The 17,429-nt window shown below is 36.4% G+C and overlaps 1 protein-coding gene and 1 long non-coding RNA gene across 2 annotated transcripts; one reads left to right on the top strand and one right to left on the bottom strand.

Annotated features, from left to right (window-relative positions):
- Positions 1 to 1,582: 1,582 nt before the first annotated feature.
- On the bottom strand, positions 1,583 to 4,511 carry LOC122021239. Its single transcript, XR_006122481.1, has 2 exons — positions 4,260 to 4,511; positions 1,583 to 1,804 (listed from the first exon to the last, which is right to left on the bottom strand). It is a non-coding gene; the product is annotated as an uncharacterized LOC122021239 (long non-coding RNA).
- An 11,126-nt stretch (positions 4,512 to 15,637) lies between these two features.
- LOC122019063 (jacalin-related lectin 3-like) lies at positions 15,638 to 17,205 on the top strand. The gene is made up of 4 exons (XM_042576571.1): positions 15,638 to 15,706; positions 16,490 to 16,717; positions 16,832 to 17,116; positions 17,191 to 17,205. The coding sequence occupies exons 1-4, from the start codon at positions 15,638 to 15,640 to the stop codon at positions 17,203 to 17,205; spliced, it is 597 nt and encodes a 198-aa protein (XP_042432505.1).
- Positions 17,206 to 17,429: the final 224 nt, after the last annotated feature.

Below are 17,429 nucleotides of genomic sequence, written 5' to 3'. Positions count from 1 at the left end.
GTTGAATTTCTTCACTGCCTCCTCAACTGAAAGATTGCCCTGACGAAATTCAGTGAACTCGTCGTAGTGGCGGTTTGTAACCCGCATGTGAAAGAACTCCTCAAAGAATTCTCTCTCGAAGTCGACCCATGTCATATGGTTCACTCGGCGCTTCGCTTTAATTCTCTCCCACCACATACGTGCGTCCCCTGTCAGGCAGAAAGAGGCGCATTTCACTTTCTCATGTTCTGTCCAGTCCAGAAGCTCCATCGTACTCTCCAGTATTTTGAACCAGGCTTGGGCATCCCATGGTTCACTGGTGCCTGAGAAGTTCTCGGGCTTGATTTTCTGCCACTGGATCAGATAGGCTTCTCTCCTTGCCCCTGCTGCTGGGGCTACTGGTGCTGCAGGTTGGACTGGTGGAACCTCTATCACCACTGGGGTCGCTAGGTTAGGTTCTGGAGTGACAGTGGGAGTGTTCTACTGATTAGCCCTTAGGGTGGCTATCTCCTGTTGCTGTTCAGCTAGTTGCTTCTGTAACTGAGCCACTACCTCTATAAGGTTTGGGGGAGGCACTGAGCTGCCTGCCTCATGTTGGGGCTCAGTAGCTGGTGTCTTTCTAGCTGGGCGTCCTCGTACCATTTTCTAGAGAAATAGAGGACATACATAACTAATACAATCATTGGTACATAACTACTATTATCATGTTAGATGTTATCATATATAAACAAGCTCTAGTCATCTATAAACATCAAAGCAAACAAAACATAAATAGAGAGAGAGGTATTCTTACTTGGAAGCTGCAGGTTCAATGCAGATGTGTGTGTGAGGAAGTATGGAACTTGCTCTGATACCACTCTGTAACGCCCCACCTCCTACTGACTAAGCTGTAAGGTCGGGGGTTACATTACGCTAACTATTCTTGTGCAAAAAAGGAAAAGACTGCACTTATTAAAAGTCTCTACTATTTACTATGAACTCTGGAAATTATTCTTAAAGTATACTTCTAAAGTTGTACACATGCTAAAGGAGGGGACTTAACGTCTTGTTTGGTTAAAATCTGAATTTTGGCACTTCTGGCTGAAATCAGATATTCCAATCGATCGGCTGATCGATTGGAGCTGGCTGATCGATCCACTGATCGACTCAACTCGCTACTGTACGCGGAGTCAAGTCTGGATCGATCGGCTGATCGATCCAGTCTGGCCAATCGATCCAATGATCGATTCAGAGGTTCTCTGTTTGTGGGAATTAAAATCCCGATCGATCGGCTGATCGATCCATGGCCGATCGATCGGCTGATCGATCCATGGCCGATCGATCGGCTGATCGATCCATGGCCGATCGATCAGCTGATCGACTCATCAGCTCTCTGTATGCGACATATCGCGTTTCGATCGATCAGCTGATCGATCGAGGGCTCCCCAATCGATCAGCTAATCGACTCCCTAGCATTCTGTACGCGGGGACTTCTTCCAATCGATCGGCTGATCGATTGGGTTTCTAATTTCCGCAAAAATCAGACCCGATCTCGTATAGAATTTTCAGAAATTCAACTACAACCATAACACTACTACTGGGTATGCCATTACTCATAGCTAGCTATCTACTAACATGACAAATAACAATTTAAGCATAACTTGGTACATACTTTCATGAATCAAGACATTTAAACATCTAAGAGTGCAGAAAAGTAATACTATAAGAGTACTAAGTTCTTAGTTTGCTAGTCTCCCCCAAAGATCTTCATTCCAAGTTCCTGCTCACACACATCTTCATCGCATTGCCTCCAGCCTCCGTTATTCCATCTTTCCTTTACCCTTATCTGCAGTATAAGGAAAATGTAACTATAAGCTTGGGAGCTTAGTAAGAAACCATCTACCTCACAAAAACATGCATTTACAGAAATCATGCTTTTTAAAAGATGCTATGCTGATATGCAAGCTGAGAATCATACTAGAAATGTTAAAACATGGCACATGAGCATGTAAATCATGGCAATCAAGAACTAAACATAGAGCTACCTGCTATATCAATCGAAACTGAACTTAAGCTAAGCTGAATCCACTTATTTGTTTTGTGAAGTTGAAAACTATTTTCGTAAATAGATAAAAATACTAAGCATGCTGCTGATAGGCCCGGCAACTGTACTTGCTGTGTGCGCATCCCTAACTAGGCCCGAGGTAGCAAGTCCCGAATCTAGTAGGGTTACTAGGTTATCTAAACCTAGGGACGACTATGGGAGTCCAACCCAAGGACAACTGAAGTCCAGTACAGTGCCACTGATAAAGTAAAATACTGTTTATAAACTGATTTATCATATTTTGCTTTTACTAGGTTATCTGAACCTAGAGGTAGGTTATCTGAACCTAGAGGTGACTGTGGGAACCCACCCATTGGACCGTAGTCCTATATCACTGAAGCAAGGCTGTATTTGCTAATTAAAATGCATCTAAAGCATTTAACTGAGCTATTAAAAATGCTTACGGTAGCACTTAACTATTCTAGGCATTTTATCGAGCACTTGGTGTTCTCTAATTCTGCATATGTCTAAACTGAGAACATAAATGCAACTAAGGGCATAGAAACATATAATTAGCTACTTATACTACAGGTGAGGGGTTACTTACATCCTGCGCTAGATATCCTTACAATCCGATCGCTAGATTTCCGGAGACGATGATCGTTTCGGCGATCCTCTTGCGTCTACGCTTCCTTCTCGCGGAGGGGAGCGTCCTCGTGCCGGAATTGTCGCCGGAAGGTGCTCCTACGCTCCTAGGGATGAAACCTTGGTCTCCTTGGCCTTGGGCGCCGAGAGGTGAGGGAGAGAGAGAGTTCGGCGGTGAGGGTTTGAGGAGAAAAGAGAATTGCCGATTGGAAAATAATAATTCCTCTCTTAATTTCCTATTTATATTAAGTGATTTATACCACCCAACTAAATCTTAAATAGAATTGTTCTCCTCTTCTTTCAGCACACCCCTGCTGGGCCCCTTGGTTACTAGAATCACCCTATATGACATAGAGTCCATAGGTCTCGGGTTCGATTCTCGCTTAAGTTGTTTTATGTTTTCATTTATTTTTGCTACCTCTGCTACTCCAAAAATTTCATAAAAATATTCTAAAATTCCAGAAAAATCATAGAATATTTCTAAAATTACTTTGAGAATTTTCGGCCGTTACATCTATCCACAGTATACATATATTAATAGCTCATTTCATTCATTCTATAAACATTCTAACCTTATAAGAAGACCACAGAAACATGTATCCACGAAAGAGAGCGATAAGAAATGGAAATTCAACACCTAAACATATATCAATACTTGAAAGGAAACAACCAAAAACATGTTGCTACCTTGTTTCTGTCTAAAGGAAAAGAAATCCGAAATCATCACAAGAAGAAAGAACCACAAAGTTGCAGCTAAATCAGTAGAAGCCAAGATCACCATCGAATCAAACTCCAATCAAACTACACAATCCTGGAATTCTAGAACCCACGGGAACATGAAACCACCATGGAAACACACTAAAATCTACCAAATCAATTCCCAAAATATGCACAAATCCGTTGCATTTCGGTGAAACAGAATCACAATGAATTGAATCCACACCAACCCATAGTAATTCAATATACAAAACAACATTGAATCGAACTCCTACCTTCCAGATCAATCCAACATTTCATAAACAATAGGTGAACAAAGCCTTCAACATATTGTCCGTAACTTCCATAAACACTAGAAGGGAACAAAACATCAACAAAACCGACCAAAACATTAAGATCTTGATCCCGGAACTCAGCTATCATAAGAGAAATCGAACAAAAACCAAAGATACTGTCATGAGCTCGAGCAAACCAAAAGGAATAGAACGACATCGATTACAATCGCAAACGCCAAATTTGCAACTGGAAGCAGAACTCAATCGCAAAATGGAGCAAGAACAACAAGAAAGAAAATGAATCGGAACCTACTCCTACAATCGCATAACATAAAATGAAGCATATCAACTTCTCCAAAGTGTTTAACCCTTACCCCCTTGGATCATACCGACATGGAGGAAATGCACCTGCAAAGACTACCCATAACCTGATCCCCAACTCGAATTATAAAGACAAAGCCAAAATAACCCCTTCCCAGTTACGAACATCAAGATCCATTATAAATCTTAGAAAAGAACATGCAACAAAGCAATAACAACAAGGAAATTTGAATCACGACACCGTCAATCAATCCGGCAGCAAACAAGCACATCAACCCTCACAAGAACTAAATCCTCACCTCACAGACCTCATACCAACATATTGGAGAGAACTTGCCTTTCCCTTGCTTTGCCCTTCCTCTCGTCGTCTCCGAGAGCCTTCATTTTGTGATGTTGCATCGAACGAACCCTTGTTCATCTGTGACTTCCTCCGCGGTAGTCGGTTGTGAGATGTGGCACTTGACAGGAGCTCGAGACGGCAGGGTGGAAGCTCCATCGAGATGGCAGAGCTGGCGAGAAGAGGGGGTCGACGATTCGGGTTGTGAAGTGTGGCAGAGGATTCGGAAAACAATGGTTGATACTTTTATACTTAGGTTATTTGGCCATTAACTTAGGGTAATTAAGGTTAATCAACTCCTAACTTAATTAGGGTATCATATGCTTCCTTCCAGCTTCATACATCTATCCCCTTAAACGTGTCCTACAAGCTCATTTAAAATTCTAAAAAATTCCTAATATTCATAGAAAATTTTATAATTAATCCCTTAATTAGTGTTCATGTGACCTTAGAAAATTTCATAAATAATTTTATTAATTACGCTCGTGAGACCTTACATTATAAGTCCTTAGGTTGGGGAAGGGTCATTTGTAGTACTTCATTTTGTTGTGTTGATATTCCTTATTTATTTTGTTAGTGTCTTATAATGACTATCTTTTGTATTTTGTCTGTTTAATAGAATCAGTAATTTTTACTTTTAATTTTAAATCGTGGGTTGATCTATCTCAGCTAGGTAAAATACATTATAGCATCTACGGTTACCTAGCCCTTGTGATGGTGTCCCTGTGGTTGTAACGCTTAGGAGGCATAGCTAAGTAGTCAAACTACCATGAAATTAATTGAAGTTTAAACCTTGTCTACTTATCCATCAAGTCTCTAATTAACATCAAAATAAACATGTAAGATATAAATCTTTAACTTACAGACTTAAGTACTTGAAGCTTGACCTCGTGAGCTTCTCGGAACTGGTAGTAGGCACAACCTTTCCCAGAACTTTTGCTTTGATACCAATTGTAACGCTCCTAGTTTTTTTTCAATTCATAAATAGAATTGTGGGTGTTACTTGTGTTAGAATGTATACTAAAAGCCTAGCTTTTTGTATAAACATTTATTTTGAAATGAGAATCACATTGGTCAAATGTCTACATTTAGTTAAATACAGTTGTCCATTTAATTTATATTGTAGATAACATGGTATGTGGTGTCACACAGAAGATCATGTTATCAATTCCTTATAAATTATAAATAGAAGCTCACAACCAAGATGGATTGGGACAAACCATTGGAATGATTGTAGTGTAATTTGGTACTAATTTATCTTGACTATAAAATTACACTAGTATACTATATGTATATAGAGCAGGACCATTTGAGGTTGTTCCTTTTATAATGACTACATAAAAGAACAGAACCTCTGTTATTATGAATATGCATACTCATAATCCCGATATAATAATAAGCACATCTACTTAGTATTTATTTCTTTAATTTATCAAAGGGTGAGATTTATTTGTTAAATCAATAGGCTCGATAAGTTGGGAAATAATATTATTTATATGGTGTGTTGTTGATTATAGAAGAAAATTGTGTCCTATTTATTAGGATGATGATATCCCCTTGAGGAGCTCATAAGGATTGTCATGTAAACACTGCAAGTGGACTTAGTTTTGATATGACAATAAAGTTGAGTGGTACTACTCTTGAAGCTAGATGTTAATTAAGTGAGTTGTCAGTAACTCATTTAATTAATGGGCATTCGATATCTTAAACACAGGGAGATTAACACACTCATAATAAGAAGGAGCCCATAATGTAATAAGGGATTGGTGCAGTGGTTCAATAATAACTCTTTAGTGGTATGAGTTATTATTGATGAACTTGAGTTGGGTGTTCGGGTCGAACACAAGAAGCTCAAGCTTATCAGAAGGCCAAAATCAATTCCTCCTTTAGGTCCCTGTTGTAGCCTCTAAGTATAAAGCCTCGCATCCACCTAAGTCATCCTTATGGCCTGCCACATCCTTGCTTGGTGCCCAAGCAAGGGGCAGGCCAAGATGGGTTTAAAAGTGAGTTTTTAATTTTTTTTAAAATCATTCTTTTTGTAGCCATCTACAATGTTTTAAAAAAGATATTTTAAATTTTAAGAACTTTCTTTTTTTGAAGTCATCCACATGGTTTTAAAAGAGAGTTTTAAATTTAAAAAATATTTTCTTTTGTAGTCATCTACAATGGTTTAAAAGAGAGATTTTATTTTTGTTAAAGCTTTCCTTTTTTGTAACCATGATTTAAAAGAATGGTTTTAATTTTAAAAATCTTTCCTTTTTGTAGCCATCTACAATGTTTAAAAGAGAGATTTTTAATTTTAAAACTTTCCTTTTATAGCCATCCACAATAGAAAATTTAAAAGAGAGATTTTAATTGTTGTTAAAATCTTTTCTTTTTAGCCATTACCAAGGATTATAAAAGAGGATAGATGGTGCCTTAGAGAAAATAATCATCTACACAATTTCTATTCCTCTTCTATTCTCCTTGTGGTCGGCCCCCTCATATCCTTATTCTCCCTTTGCTTTCTCACCTAAGGCCGGCAGCATCAAGAGGCTTCAACCATCTTGTGGCCGGTGGGTTGCAAGGAAGAAAGAAGAACAAGAGGTGGTGTTCCTAGCTTTGATCCCTTGGTGGCCGAAAGTCTTGGAAGAAAGAAGGACTTGGGTGGTTTTTGCATCTTGGTAGATCGTCGCCCACACGACGTCCAAGAGAAGGAGAGGAATATAGCAGAAGATCAAGAGGTCTTTAAGCTACAAAAAAAAGGTATAACTAGTTAATTGTTTCCGTTGTGTACTAGTCTATTTTTCCTTTGTATGGATCCTGAAGTACCAACACAAGAGGCTAGCGATCTTGTGCTTTGATTGAGGTCTCTGTAGTTTAACCTAGGGTTTACTGTAAGGGGTTTAAATATTCAATTTCTTTGAAAGGCTTTGACTAGGAAGTGGTGGATGATCTCATACCTAAGATGATCGAGTGTCTCGCCAACGACCTGGAAGTCAATCCTTGAAATAGATATTTAATCAACTTCTATAATATGGTTTAACTTCTGATGAACACATGGGTTGAACTTGGATTAATAATGTTAAGTTTCGTTTGTAATCCATGTTTAACTTCTGAAAAGCACATAGGTTGCTAGGAAAAGTTCTGTGCTTGTACAAATTTTTGTACAGGGGAAACAGAACGGAATTTTGAGTAGCGCCAACAACTTGCTCATGCTTCCATAGCGGTTTATTAGTTCAAATAAAATTACATAGATGATTCGGAAAAAACATAGCTAAATGTGAAATTTAAACTGAAAGGTCTTTAAGTTATACTGCCATTGTTCCTAGCTGACTCACTGGTCAATGTCTTCTGTCTCATTTGTTCCCTTGTTTGAAAAAGAAAGGTTAAAGTCTATGAGTCGAGTGACTCAGCATATCCAAAATCCTATTATGCAATAGTTAGCACCTATAATCTAGTATACTAAGGGAAACCACATTCTAGGTAACTCGGGACCTTCCTACTAACGTACTATAAATATAAGCATAGGCAGCTACTTAAGCATAAGAGCATAAATGTAAGCATGGTAAGTGAACTAGGCATAATGATAGATTTGATCATGAGCATGTCCATAGGCATAGGCTCAAGCATAGCATAACTATAAACATAAGCATAAACATAAACATACACATAAGAGTAAACGCAGGCATAAACATGAACATGACTTGAACACACTTGCCTGTGTACTTATAAATATATTGTTGTGGTGGCTTGGATACACTTAGCAGTACTGTAACATAAGTTATTGATCAAACAATTACCCTAGCGCTAGGTTGGTAGAGGTTCAAACTTTGGACCGGAGCCCTTATTATTATGGCATGCTCACTGAGCGTAAGTCCTCGGATCATACCACCATCCTAGAACATAACTTGATTGATTCTGACGCGCTCACCGGATGTAAGTCCCCGGATCATACCACCATCCCAGAACATGACTTATTGATTCTGGGGCGCTCACCGGGAGTAAGTCCCCAGATCATACCACCATCCCATAACATAATTTGATAAGCTCCCTAAGCTTAGGTCCCCGGTTCATAACTTAACGCATAGTAAGATTTGGTACGCTTCCCGGGCTTAGGTCCCGATTGCAACTAACCACGTTCATTCCATAAACATAGACATAAGCATAAGCACAAACATACACATAAACATGATCACTACCTAAGCATGTAATGCAATTATTAATAGATGCATCATCGTAAGTGGGTTAATTTCATGAGCATTTAAGGTTATCAAAATAAGAAGCAACATGAACTTGCCTAATCTAGAGGTCTAAAACCTAGATGTAGCATATATAGTCATCATGATACATAAAACATAACTCAAAACCGAAAACTCATTTAAAGTTCCTAAACATTCATGAACTTGAGGAACTAAAATAAAGCATGATATGAGGAAACATGAAGAAATCGTAGGGAGACATCATGATGAATATGACCCCCAAAACTGAATTTAAAAACCTTCTCTTATAAATCTGAAATTTACTAGTTTTATAAGGTGAATTGGGCATAGAAAAGTATTGTATCTTCTAATGGAAAGTAACTAGAAGTATGACCCAAATTGTAGTGCAACATCCAAGTACATAATTCCTAAGACATAATTCAAAACTACACTTATGAACATGAAATCTACTAGTTTTGTAAGTTGAATTAAGCATGAAAAAGTTGCCTATCTTCTAATGGAAAACAACTAGATGCATGACCCAAATTGTAGTGCAACATTCAAGTACTTAACTCTTAAAAACAGAATTTGAAACTACACTTATGAATATTAAATTTACTAGTTTTGTAAGTGGAATTAAGCATGGAAAAGTTTCTTATCTTCTAATGGAATACAACTAGAAGCGTGGCTCAAATTGGAATGCAACATCCAAATACATAACTCTTAGAAACAGAATATAAACCTACCTTTATGAAATCTAAAACCTACAAGTTCTAAAATCAAAGGGAACATAAATAATTCTCTAGCTTCCATGTAGAGATGAGGGAGAAACCTAAGCCATGGTATCATCTTCCTAAAATTACAAAAGAACATAAGGATCCATCAAATAATCTGAAGTCATCCATTCATACTAACCTTTAAAACTTAAGAAGAAAACTTAAACTAGAGCATCATACAACAATCCATGGTACCCGAAATTCACAAACATATAGAAACTAACTAGAGCATTACAAGTTAAGGAACATGCACAATTTGTAAAGGAAAACATAATGAACAATAGTTAACAAATTAGGGCGGGAACTTCCCCTCATAAATCTGAAATCCTCATTATTACAAACCATTAAAACTTAAGAAGAGAACTTAAACTAAAGAATTACACCTCAACCTATTATACCCCAAATTCACTAGACATAGAAACTAATTTAAAGCAATAACATAGTTGAGAGCATGCCTTCAAATCTTAGCTACCAACCCCTCCTTTAGTTGTCTTCTCTTGGAGTTCTAGCATCGACGGAATTGGGTGGGGTGAGAGGCTTAGGACAGGCGGCAAGTCCAAAAACAAGATAGAGTTCTATATGAGGGTTTTGTATATGATGAAAGTTTTAGGATTTGGTCTAAATTTTATCTATTAAATTATGTAAATTCTTATACTAGATATATTTTATAGATGCTAAATCATTTGTATTGTTTTCTATAAACTTTATACTAAGTCCAAATAGAAACTTATATTGTTATTTAATTTCATATGCATACCAAGTCATCAAATTGATATTAAATCCCAAAATTCCATATATATCTACATAAAATCCGTAGTTTACCATGCTTAATTATTTTTATTAATCTTTTATTTAATTTGGTATGCACCACATAAATTTATATTTTCTTTTATATTGTTTAAATGAATAACCCATAATAAAATTTATAAGTCTTTATAAATTTTACATCTATTTGTATTCTACTATCTCCTTAATACAATTGTTTACTAAAATTGTAATTAAATCTATACTAGCCAATGACTTTCTTAATTGAGCAATCATTTTGTTATATACTAAGTCATTAACTACATTAATTTAGTATATATATATATATATGATCCAGAGGTACAGACGAGGGACCCCCTTTGAGGGGACTCGACGCCACGTGGAGATCAAAGGTCAAACGGCCGACCGGAGAGGGGGGACCGACCGGCCGAACGGGGTTTATGCGGAATCAAAGACAACCCGACACGGTCTCGGGTTTCCAACGCTCATGGTGAACAAGGTCGTCTAGCCGAGCGGCTGGGAACTCGGCGTGGGGAAAAGAAGATAAGGGCAAGGGGACACGGGAATCCTCCCGGTCGTACGATTGGAGACTGTCGAGCGGCCGGACGCTCGGCGCAGGGATAGAAGAGACAAAAGGACAAGGGAAACATCGGGGAACATATTCTAACAACAGGCATGTTTGGCGACCACGCCATACGCAGAATATTACGGTAGGAGGTTCTGCTGTCCCATCAGAAAGGTGCTCGGACTGTAGCAGTATGGTGTCAGGCATGCTTCTCTGGCAAGCCCGTACTACGGTATGGGAAAAGACACGTGTACACCTCGGTAAGTGTGCACAAGCCTTTCCACAGCTCTATATAAGAGCCCTCAGACTTCGACGGAGGTATGCAATCACGCGATCTCACATCTTTGAAGCCACTATCATTTTCCTCTTGCCTGACTTAAGCGTCGGAGGGTCGTCACCGGGAACCCCTTCCCGGCCCGACTTCCTTGCAGGTTCGCCGGAGACCCTTACGGCCGATCAGAGATCCACGTCATCAGTTCGAAGAGTGCCACGTGCCCAGCGTCCATCGATTCAACGTTCGGACAGAATCAAAATATATATATATATGTTACACGTTGTACATATATAATATATTAATATTATATTTTTCTTATTTTTATTTAATTATAGATTTCTATATTATATATAATATGTTACTAATGTTTTATTTCTATATTAATTAGATGAATAATTTATATAAAAATTTATACACATAGGTTATATAAATATTAGGTCTTTATACTTTTTTATTTATTTATGTTCTACTATTTTCTTAATATACTTGATTAATCCAATTTCCATAATTATTGGCTAGCTGAATTAATTAATTCAATTCAATTCTTAATTAATCACGTAAATCCTATTAATTGAGCATTTAGGTTTTAAGACACTATAGTATGGACAATAGGAAATAATAAACTTCATGTAATAGTCTACACAATCCTGAGTGAAGATTCAATAGTTGATAATATTAAGAAGAATGAGTCTTTTTAAAAATAGGTGATGATATTATATAATACCAATCAAGATAAGAGTTAAAAAGAGAACTACAGATAAAATAAAATAACATTGGGCTTCGGTAAAAAAATCGTGAAAAGATATAATAGAATCTAGCTGCAATAAAGGGTACAATGATCGATCAAACAAATAGAGCGATGAGAATTTGATTGTGTGGGCTCATGAAGAATATAAGAGTAATTTTAAATCTACTTTCTGTATGAACATGCGTGGATGATTATAAAACATAGTCTGATGTACACTCATCAATCCTCATGGTGATGAGCTGTAAAAAAAGAAAGGACATCAAAATCATTAGATGCACATACTGACTCTTTTAATCCTAACACAACTATTGATGTGGATGATAAAGAAACCCAATCTCGTCCAATGGGACAGAATGCAGTAAAGAGGAAAGACAAAGTAAAAGTAGTCTAATTAATGAATTGAATGAGGTTGTGCAACAATTAGTAGCACATTTGGAGTATAATAACAGTAAGTGAACAAACTTATCTAAGCACATCAACTTTTCGTAATGGTCACACAAGGGATGACAGATGAATAACTTCATAACCATCTAGTGATATGTGAGCAATAGAAAAAAAGATTGAACATATAGTGAATTTATTTATTTTATTAATTAATTATGGTTTGTAATTTTTATGATTCATCATTCTATGTTTTATTAACCGAGCTTGTATATTAGAATTTTAAATTTGTGAAATATTTATATTTATGTAGGTTGTATTATGTTTTTAAAATTTGCATTTATACTCTTTTTGTTTAAATAAAATATTATTATTAAATTAATTATATTGAATAATTATCAAAATATATAAACAAATATTAAGTAAAAAATATTTATAAAATATTGATGAAATATATTAAATTGAAAGATTGGTAAATATAATTCATTTTATTTAAATGTAAAATTTGATGTAAATTAATTTAATAATTCATAAAATATTTAATTGATGAGATATTTGATATTGAAATATTTGATAAATGAGATCCATAAATATTTAATTTGTAAAATAATAAATTTTGAGATTTAGAAGACCCGACCCCGGGCCGGGTCTGGCCCGGACCGGTTTCGGTTCATTGGTTGTAAAATCGGCGAACCGCCGGTTAACCGGCGGGTTGAACCGGCGGTTCAGCCGCAAAATTTATTTTTATTTTTTTTAAACGGCTTGAACCGCCGGTTAACCGGCGGTTCGTAGCCGTTGGGAGGATTTTTTGAGTATTTTTTTCAATGGTTAGGATCATTTGACCGTTTTTTGATCAATGACTATGATTTAGTGTCCGTTACTATCAAAACTCTATAAATAGAGAGCTCATTTCATCATTTTTCACACACATCTTCGCTACTCTTAATCTCATTTTCGTATTCTCTAATCTCTACACGCTTTCGTTTTCAATTTTCAATTACAATGGAAGGAGGCCGCGGAGGTGCATCATCTCGAGCTCGGAAGGGAAAGCAAATAATGAATCCGCGGGAGGAGGACCCCAACATTCAATCCACCGATGATGAGATCGAGCATCTTCCGAATCTGACACCCGAAACACAAGGAAGTACCGATGCAATTACTTCTAAGGTTCAGGAACTTCCTCCTCTAAAGTCTTCTATTTTTACTAAACATTTTGAGAAGGTCACTCTTCCGTCGGGAGAAATGCGTGCAAAATGTAAGCACTGTAATGCTTCCTACAAATTCCAAGCCGGCGGCGGCTATGGGTCGTTGAAACGACATGTAGAAACGAAGCATCAAACGGAATATGGACTCGACCGTTCTCAAACACAATTATCAAGATTTTCTTCAACTAGCGGTAGTACCGATTCCGATTTATTTTTATATTCGGATAATAAATTAAGAGAATCATTAGCTAAATTTGTTTCCGTAGAACATCTTTCTTTTAGTTTTATATCTAAATGCACATTTGAAGATTTTTGTAAAGAATCTCTTAATCCATGTGCTAAACGTGTTCCTAGGACTACACTTACTCGTACAATTAAAAAATTAGTAAAACAAGGAAAAAAGAATTTAATTGATGAATTTAGTAAATTAGATAATAAAGTTTCTTTATGTTTCGATATTTGGAGTGATCATTGGCAAACACATTCGTATATGGGTGTGACTTGCCATTGGATGGATAACTCTTGGAACCTCCAAAAAAGATTATTAGCTTATAGAGTTTTTGATGAATCATATAATGCTCATAATATCGCACAATTATTATGTTTAATTTTAGAAGAATATGGTTTAACTCATAAAATATTTTCAATATCATTAGATAATGCTAGTTCTAATACCGCATGTATAGATGATCTAAAATTTATTTGTCAACCTATTATTAGAGGTTTATTTTTTCATATTCGTTGTGTATGTCGTGTTTTAAATTTATGTGTTCAAGATGGTTTAAAAATTTTAGAAAGTTATATTAAACCAATTATAATTGCAATTTCTTATTTATGGTCTCATCCATCTATAATGAAACAATGGGGTAGGTTTTGTAAAATTAATGGAATGAGACCTAAAAAATTTCCACGTGATGTACCAATACGTTGGAATTCAACATACCAATTATTACAAGATTCATTTCAATATAAAGAATTATTATGTTCATTTTTTGCACAAAACACTAACACTAATATATATTTATTTTCACAACAATGGAATATTTGTAATAGTATTTGTGAAATTTTAAAAGTATTTAATGATGCAACCGAACAACTTTCCAGTGTTTATTATCCCACTGCTAAATTAGTTTTAGAAAATTTTTCTAATATAGTATTAGTTTTAAATGAGCATATTAATAATGAATCTTTATCTCCTTGCATCTTAGCTATGAAAACTAAATGGGAAAAATATTTTTATTTAATTCCTGAAATTTATTTAATTACATTTACTTTAGATCCTAAATTTAAATTAGAAGTTTTACAAGAAATGTTAACTTTATATTATGACGCTTTAATTCCAATTAAAGATTCTTCTTCCCCTGATCCAGTTAATATTATATATAATGTTAGAATTTATTTATATGATATTTATAATCAATATTATGCAAAATATGGAACACAAATTAATATTTCTGAAATTCAACAAACTATTAGTAGTAATTTAAAACTTACAAAAGCACAACTCTTATTAAAAGAACGGACAAAACGTCCACGAGGATCCTCAAGTTCCACACAGGAACTTGAGAATTATTTTACGACTTTTTTTTATTTTAATGAAGCAGATAACGAAAACTTCGATATCTTAAAGTGGTGGTCACAGAAGGCTCAAAGCTTTCCCGTTCTCTCCGTGATCGCAAAAGAAATTTTAGCTTGTCCTGTGTCAACTGTTGCTGTGGAGCAGACGTTCAGTGCCGGCGATAACATATTAGATGAACGACGATCAACTTTGTCTCCGGACTCATTGGAAGCCCAAGCATTACTGGACGATTGGACCAGAGCGGAGAAAAGAATCCAAGAAATGCAACTTGCAGATGACGAAATTGAAGATTTTGATACTGAAGGAACAAATACGACAGGAACAGGAAATGGAAGTGAATGAAAATGTAAAAGGATAAAAATGTAAAAGAACTACGTGGACTTTGATTCCCCTAAAGGGATACGTAGGCAAGCTAAATAAGTGCAAATCCTTTTTTAATAAATTTTAATTTCTAATTTTTAATGTTTAATGTTTAATTTTTCATTTTTAATTTTTTTTAACATATTAATCTTGAATCGTGGCGAACCGTGACGAACCGTGAACCGAACCGTGAATCGGCGGTTCTGAACCGTGAACCGTAACCGTCTTGGGCGGTTAAGGTTAAGGATCGACCTGCCTGGAACCGTCGAACCGACGATTCCGAGCCGTCGAACCATCGGTTCCGAACCGTGGTCAGGTCTACTTGGGGAGTGAAATATTTAATTGCTGATATAAATATTTGTGATGCTCTAAAACCCTCTCCTCTCTTCCCTATCCGCCGCTCCCACGTCGCCCGTTGCCACTAAACACTCGTGACTTTGCTTCTATGTTGTTGCTTCCACGCCAACTGCACCTCGCCTCTCTTCCCTCTCCGCCGCTCAGCTCCCATGTCGCCCGTCGCCGCTAAAAGCTTGCGACTTCGCTTCTTCGCCGCCGCTCACTATGCTGCCACTACAGTTCCCACGCCGCCCGTCGCCCCCGAATGCTTGTGACTTCCCCTCTCGGCCGCGGCTCGATTCACAATGACTTGGGGGAGGGCTCGATCAATAGTGCTTTGCTCATTAAAGTTCTTTTAGTTAATTTACACCCCCTGCCCCTTTTTTTGTTTGCCTATTGAAGTTACTTCAATGGTTAAATTACTTTTATGTAAATCTTTATCGTCATTAATTGTGGGTGAAATTATGTATCATAGGCAGAGAAGAATTCTTACGAGTCTCTTCATTAAATCCAAGTCTATTTATATTCTTCAAAATCCAAATTAAATTTTATACAAATTACAGCTAATCCCTGTCAGTAATACACCTACATTATTAATTAACTCTCCATTAGTTCTCTTACTTGAAAATGCAATTAGAAAATATCGTATAATAAAATAATTTTAGATCATTTTAAAATTGCTTAATTTGTACTCCACAGCTCCACTGAAGATTAATTAGTTAACGATGACCTCTGATACCCACGCAGCCTTCTCATCTTACGCTTCATGCATTCACTCTTCTGTTTGCTATAGTCTAAACACATCTCGATATCCACATCGTCTTCTCATTTTCATTTCGTTATCAAAATCTTATATGCACATTATAAAAGGCAAGAGATCCCAAACCGACACAAACAAAATTTCTGCGTTAATTAGGAACAGAAGATAAAACTGTTTTCAAAGATGGACCTCGTACGTAAGCATTCATATTCATATTGATTCTTATTCTCTTGCTGTATTTGCTTTCTTGTACTTCAATTAGTTGCTGATCCGGACCTTTAAGAACGAGAGCTTTGTTAAGATCGGGCCGTGGGGACACTCGAGTGGGGTAACCTTTGATGAAATAGGCTTAGGTAATGTGAAGCAGATCGTCATCTGTTATGACGCAGATGGCATCAACTTTATCCAAATGGCCTACAAGCTAAATGGAACAGTAAGCCTCGGAGGAAGGCATGGTGGTACTGTCTCTGTTGGGCACACCTTTGATTCTGTAATTAAGTCCTATAACCATTTGAGATCATATTATCTTTAATTTTGTTATGGTTATTCCTTTTGTTCTTGAATTATTTCTTTATTAAATACCTGAATTATATTGCTTTTTCAGATTACTTTTGCGCCAGATGAGTACCTTTCATCCATTAATGGAAGCTACGGAGTGTTCAACCAACATTGCAAGGCGGCGATAAAGTCACTTGAGTTCACTACCAACAAGATGACCTATGGCCCGTTCGGCTGCAAACAAGCGTTGCCTTTCTTCTTCAACTTCGACTTTGCCAACAATCTTTGTGGCTTTCATGGTCGATATTCCGGCAACCACCTTGTCGCCATTGGCGTCTACGTCAAGATCTTGAGCGCGAGGCCCAAATTGGAGTTTAATGCAATTAATCATGTATTTTACTTGTGCTTTAGGTGCTTGTTTATGAAATCGAATTTAATGTTTTTATGCTCAATGCACTTCATTAGTTAACTCTTCATTAATTCCATAAAAAAATAATTTTCTGGTTTGCGGTAATTGAAATTGCATTTACAAAAAAAAAAACTTTAAAATGAATGTGTTGGGTTTTTTAAAATTAATAAATTACTATAATTAATAAGAAATTTTACTTTTTCTCTAAATACCCGTATTTTTTTAATAAAAAAGGTCAAAATGCCCTCGTAATATTGGAAAATTGCGGACGTGATTTGGGCGGCTGAAGGCCCAT

This window comes from Zingiber officinale, chromosome 9A (assembly GCF_018446385.1).
Source record: "Zingiber officinale cultivar Zhangliang chromosome 9A, Zo_v1.1, whole genome shotgun sequence".
NCBI classification, from domain to species: Eukaryota; Viridiplantae; Streptophyta; class Magnoliopsida; order Zingiberales; family Zingiberaceae; genus Zingiber; species Zingiber officinale.
This window is presented reverse-complemented; position numbering and strand designations above follow the sequence as displayed.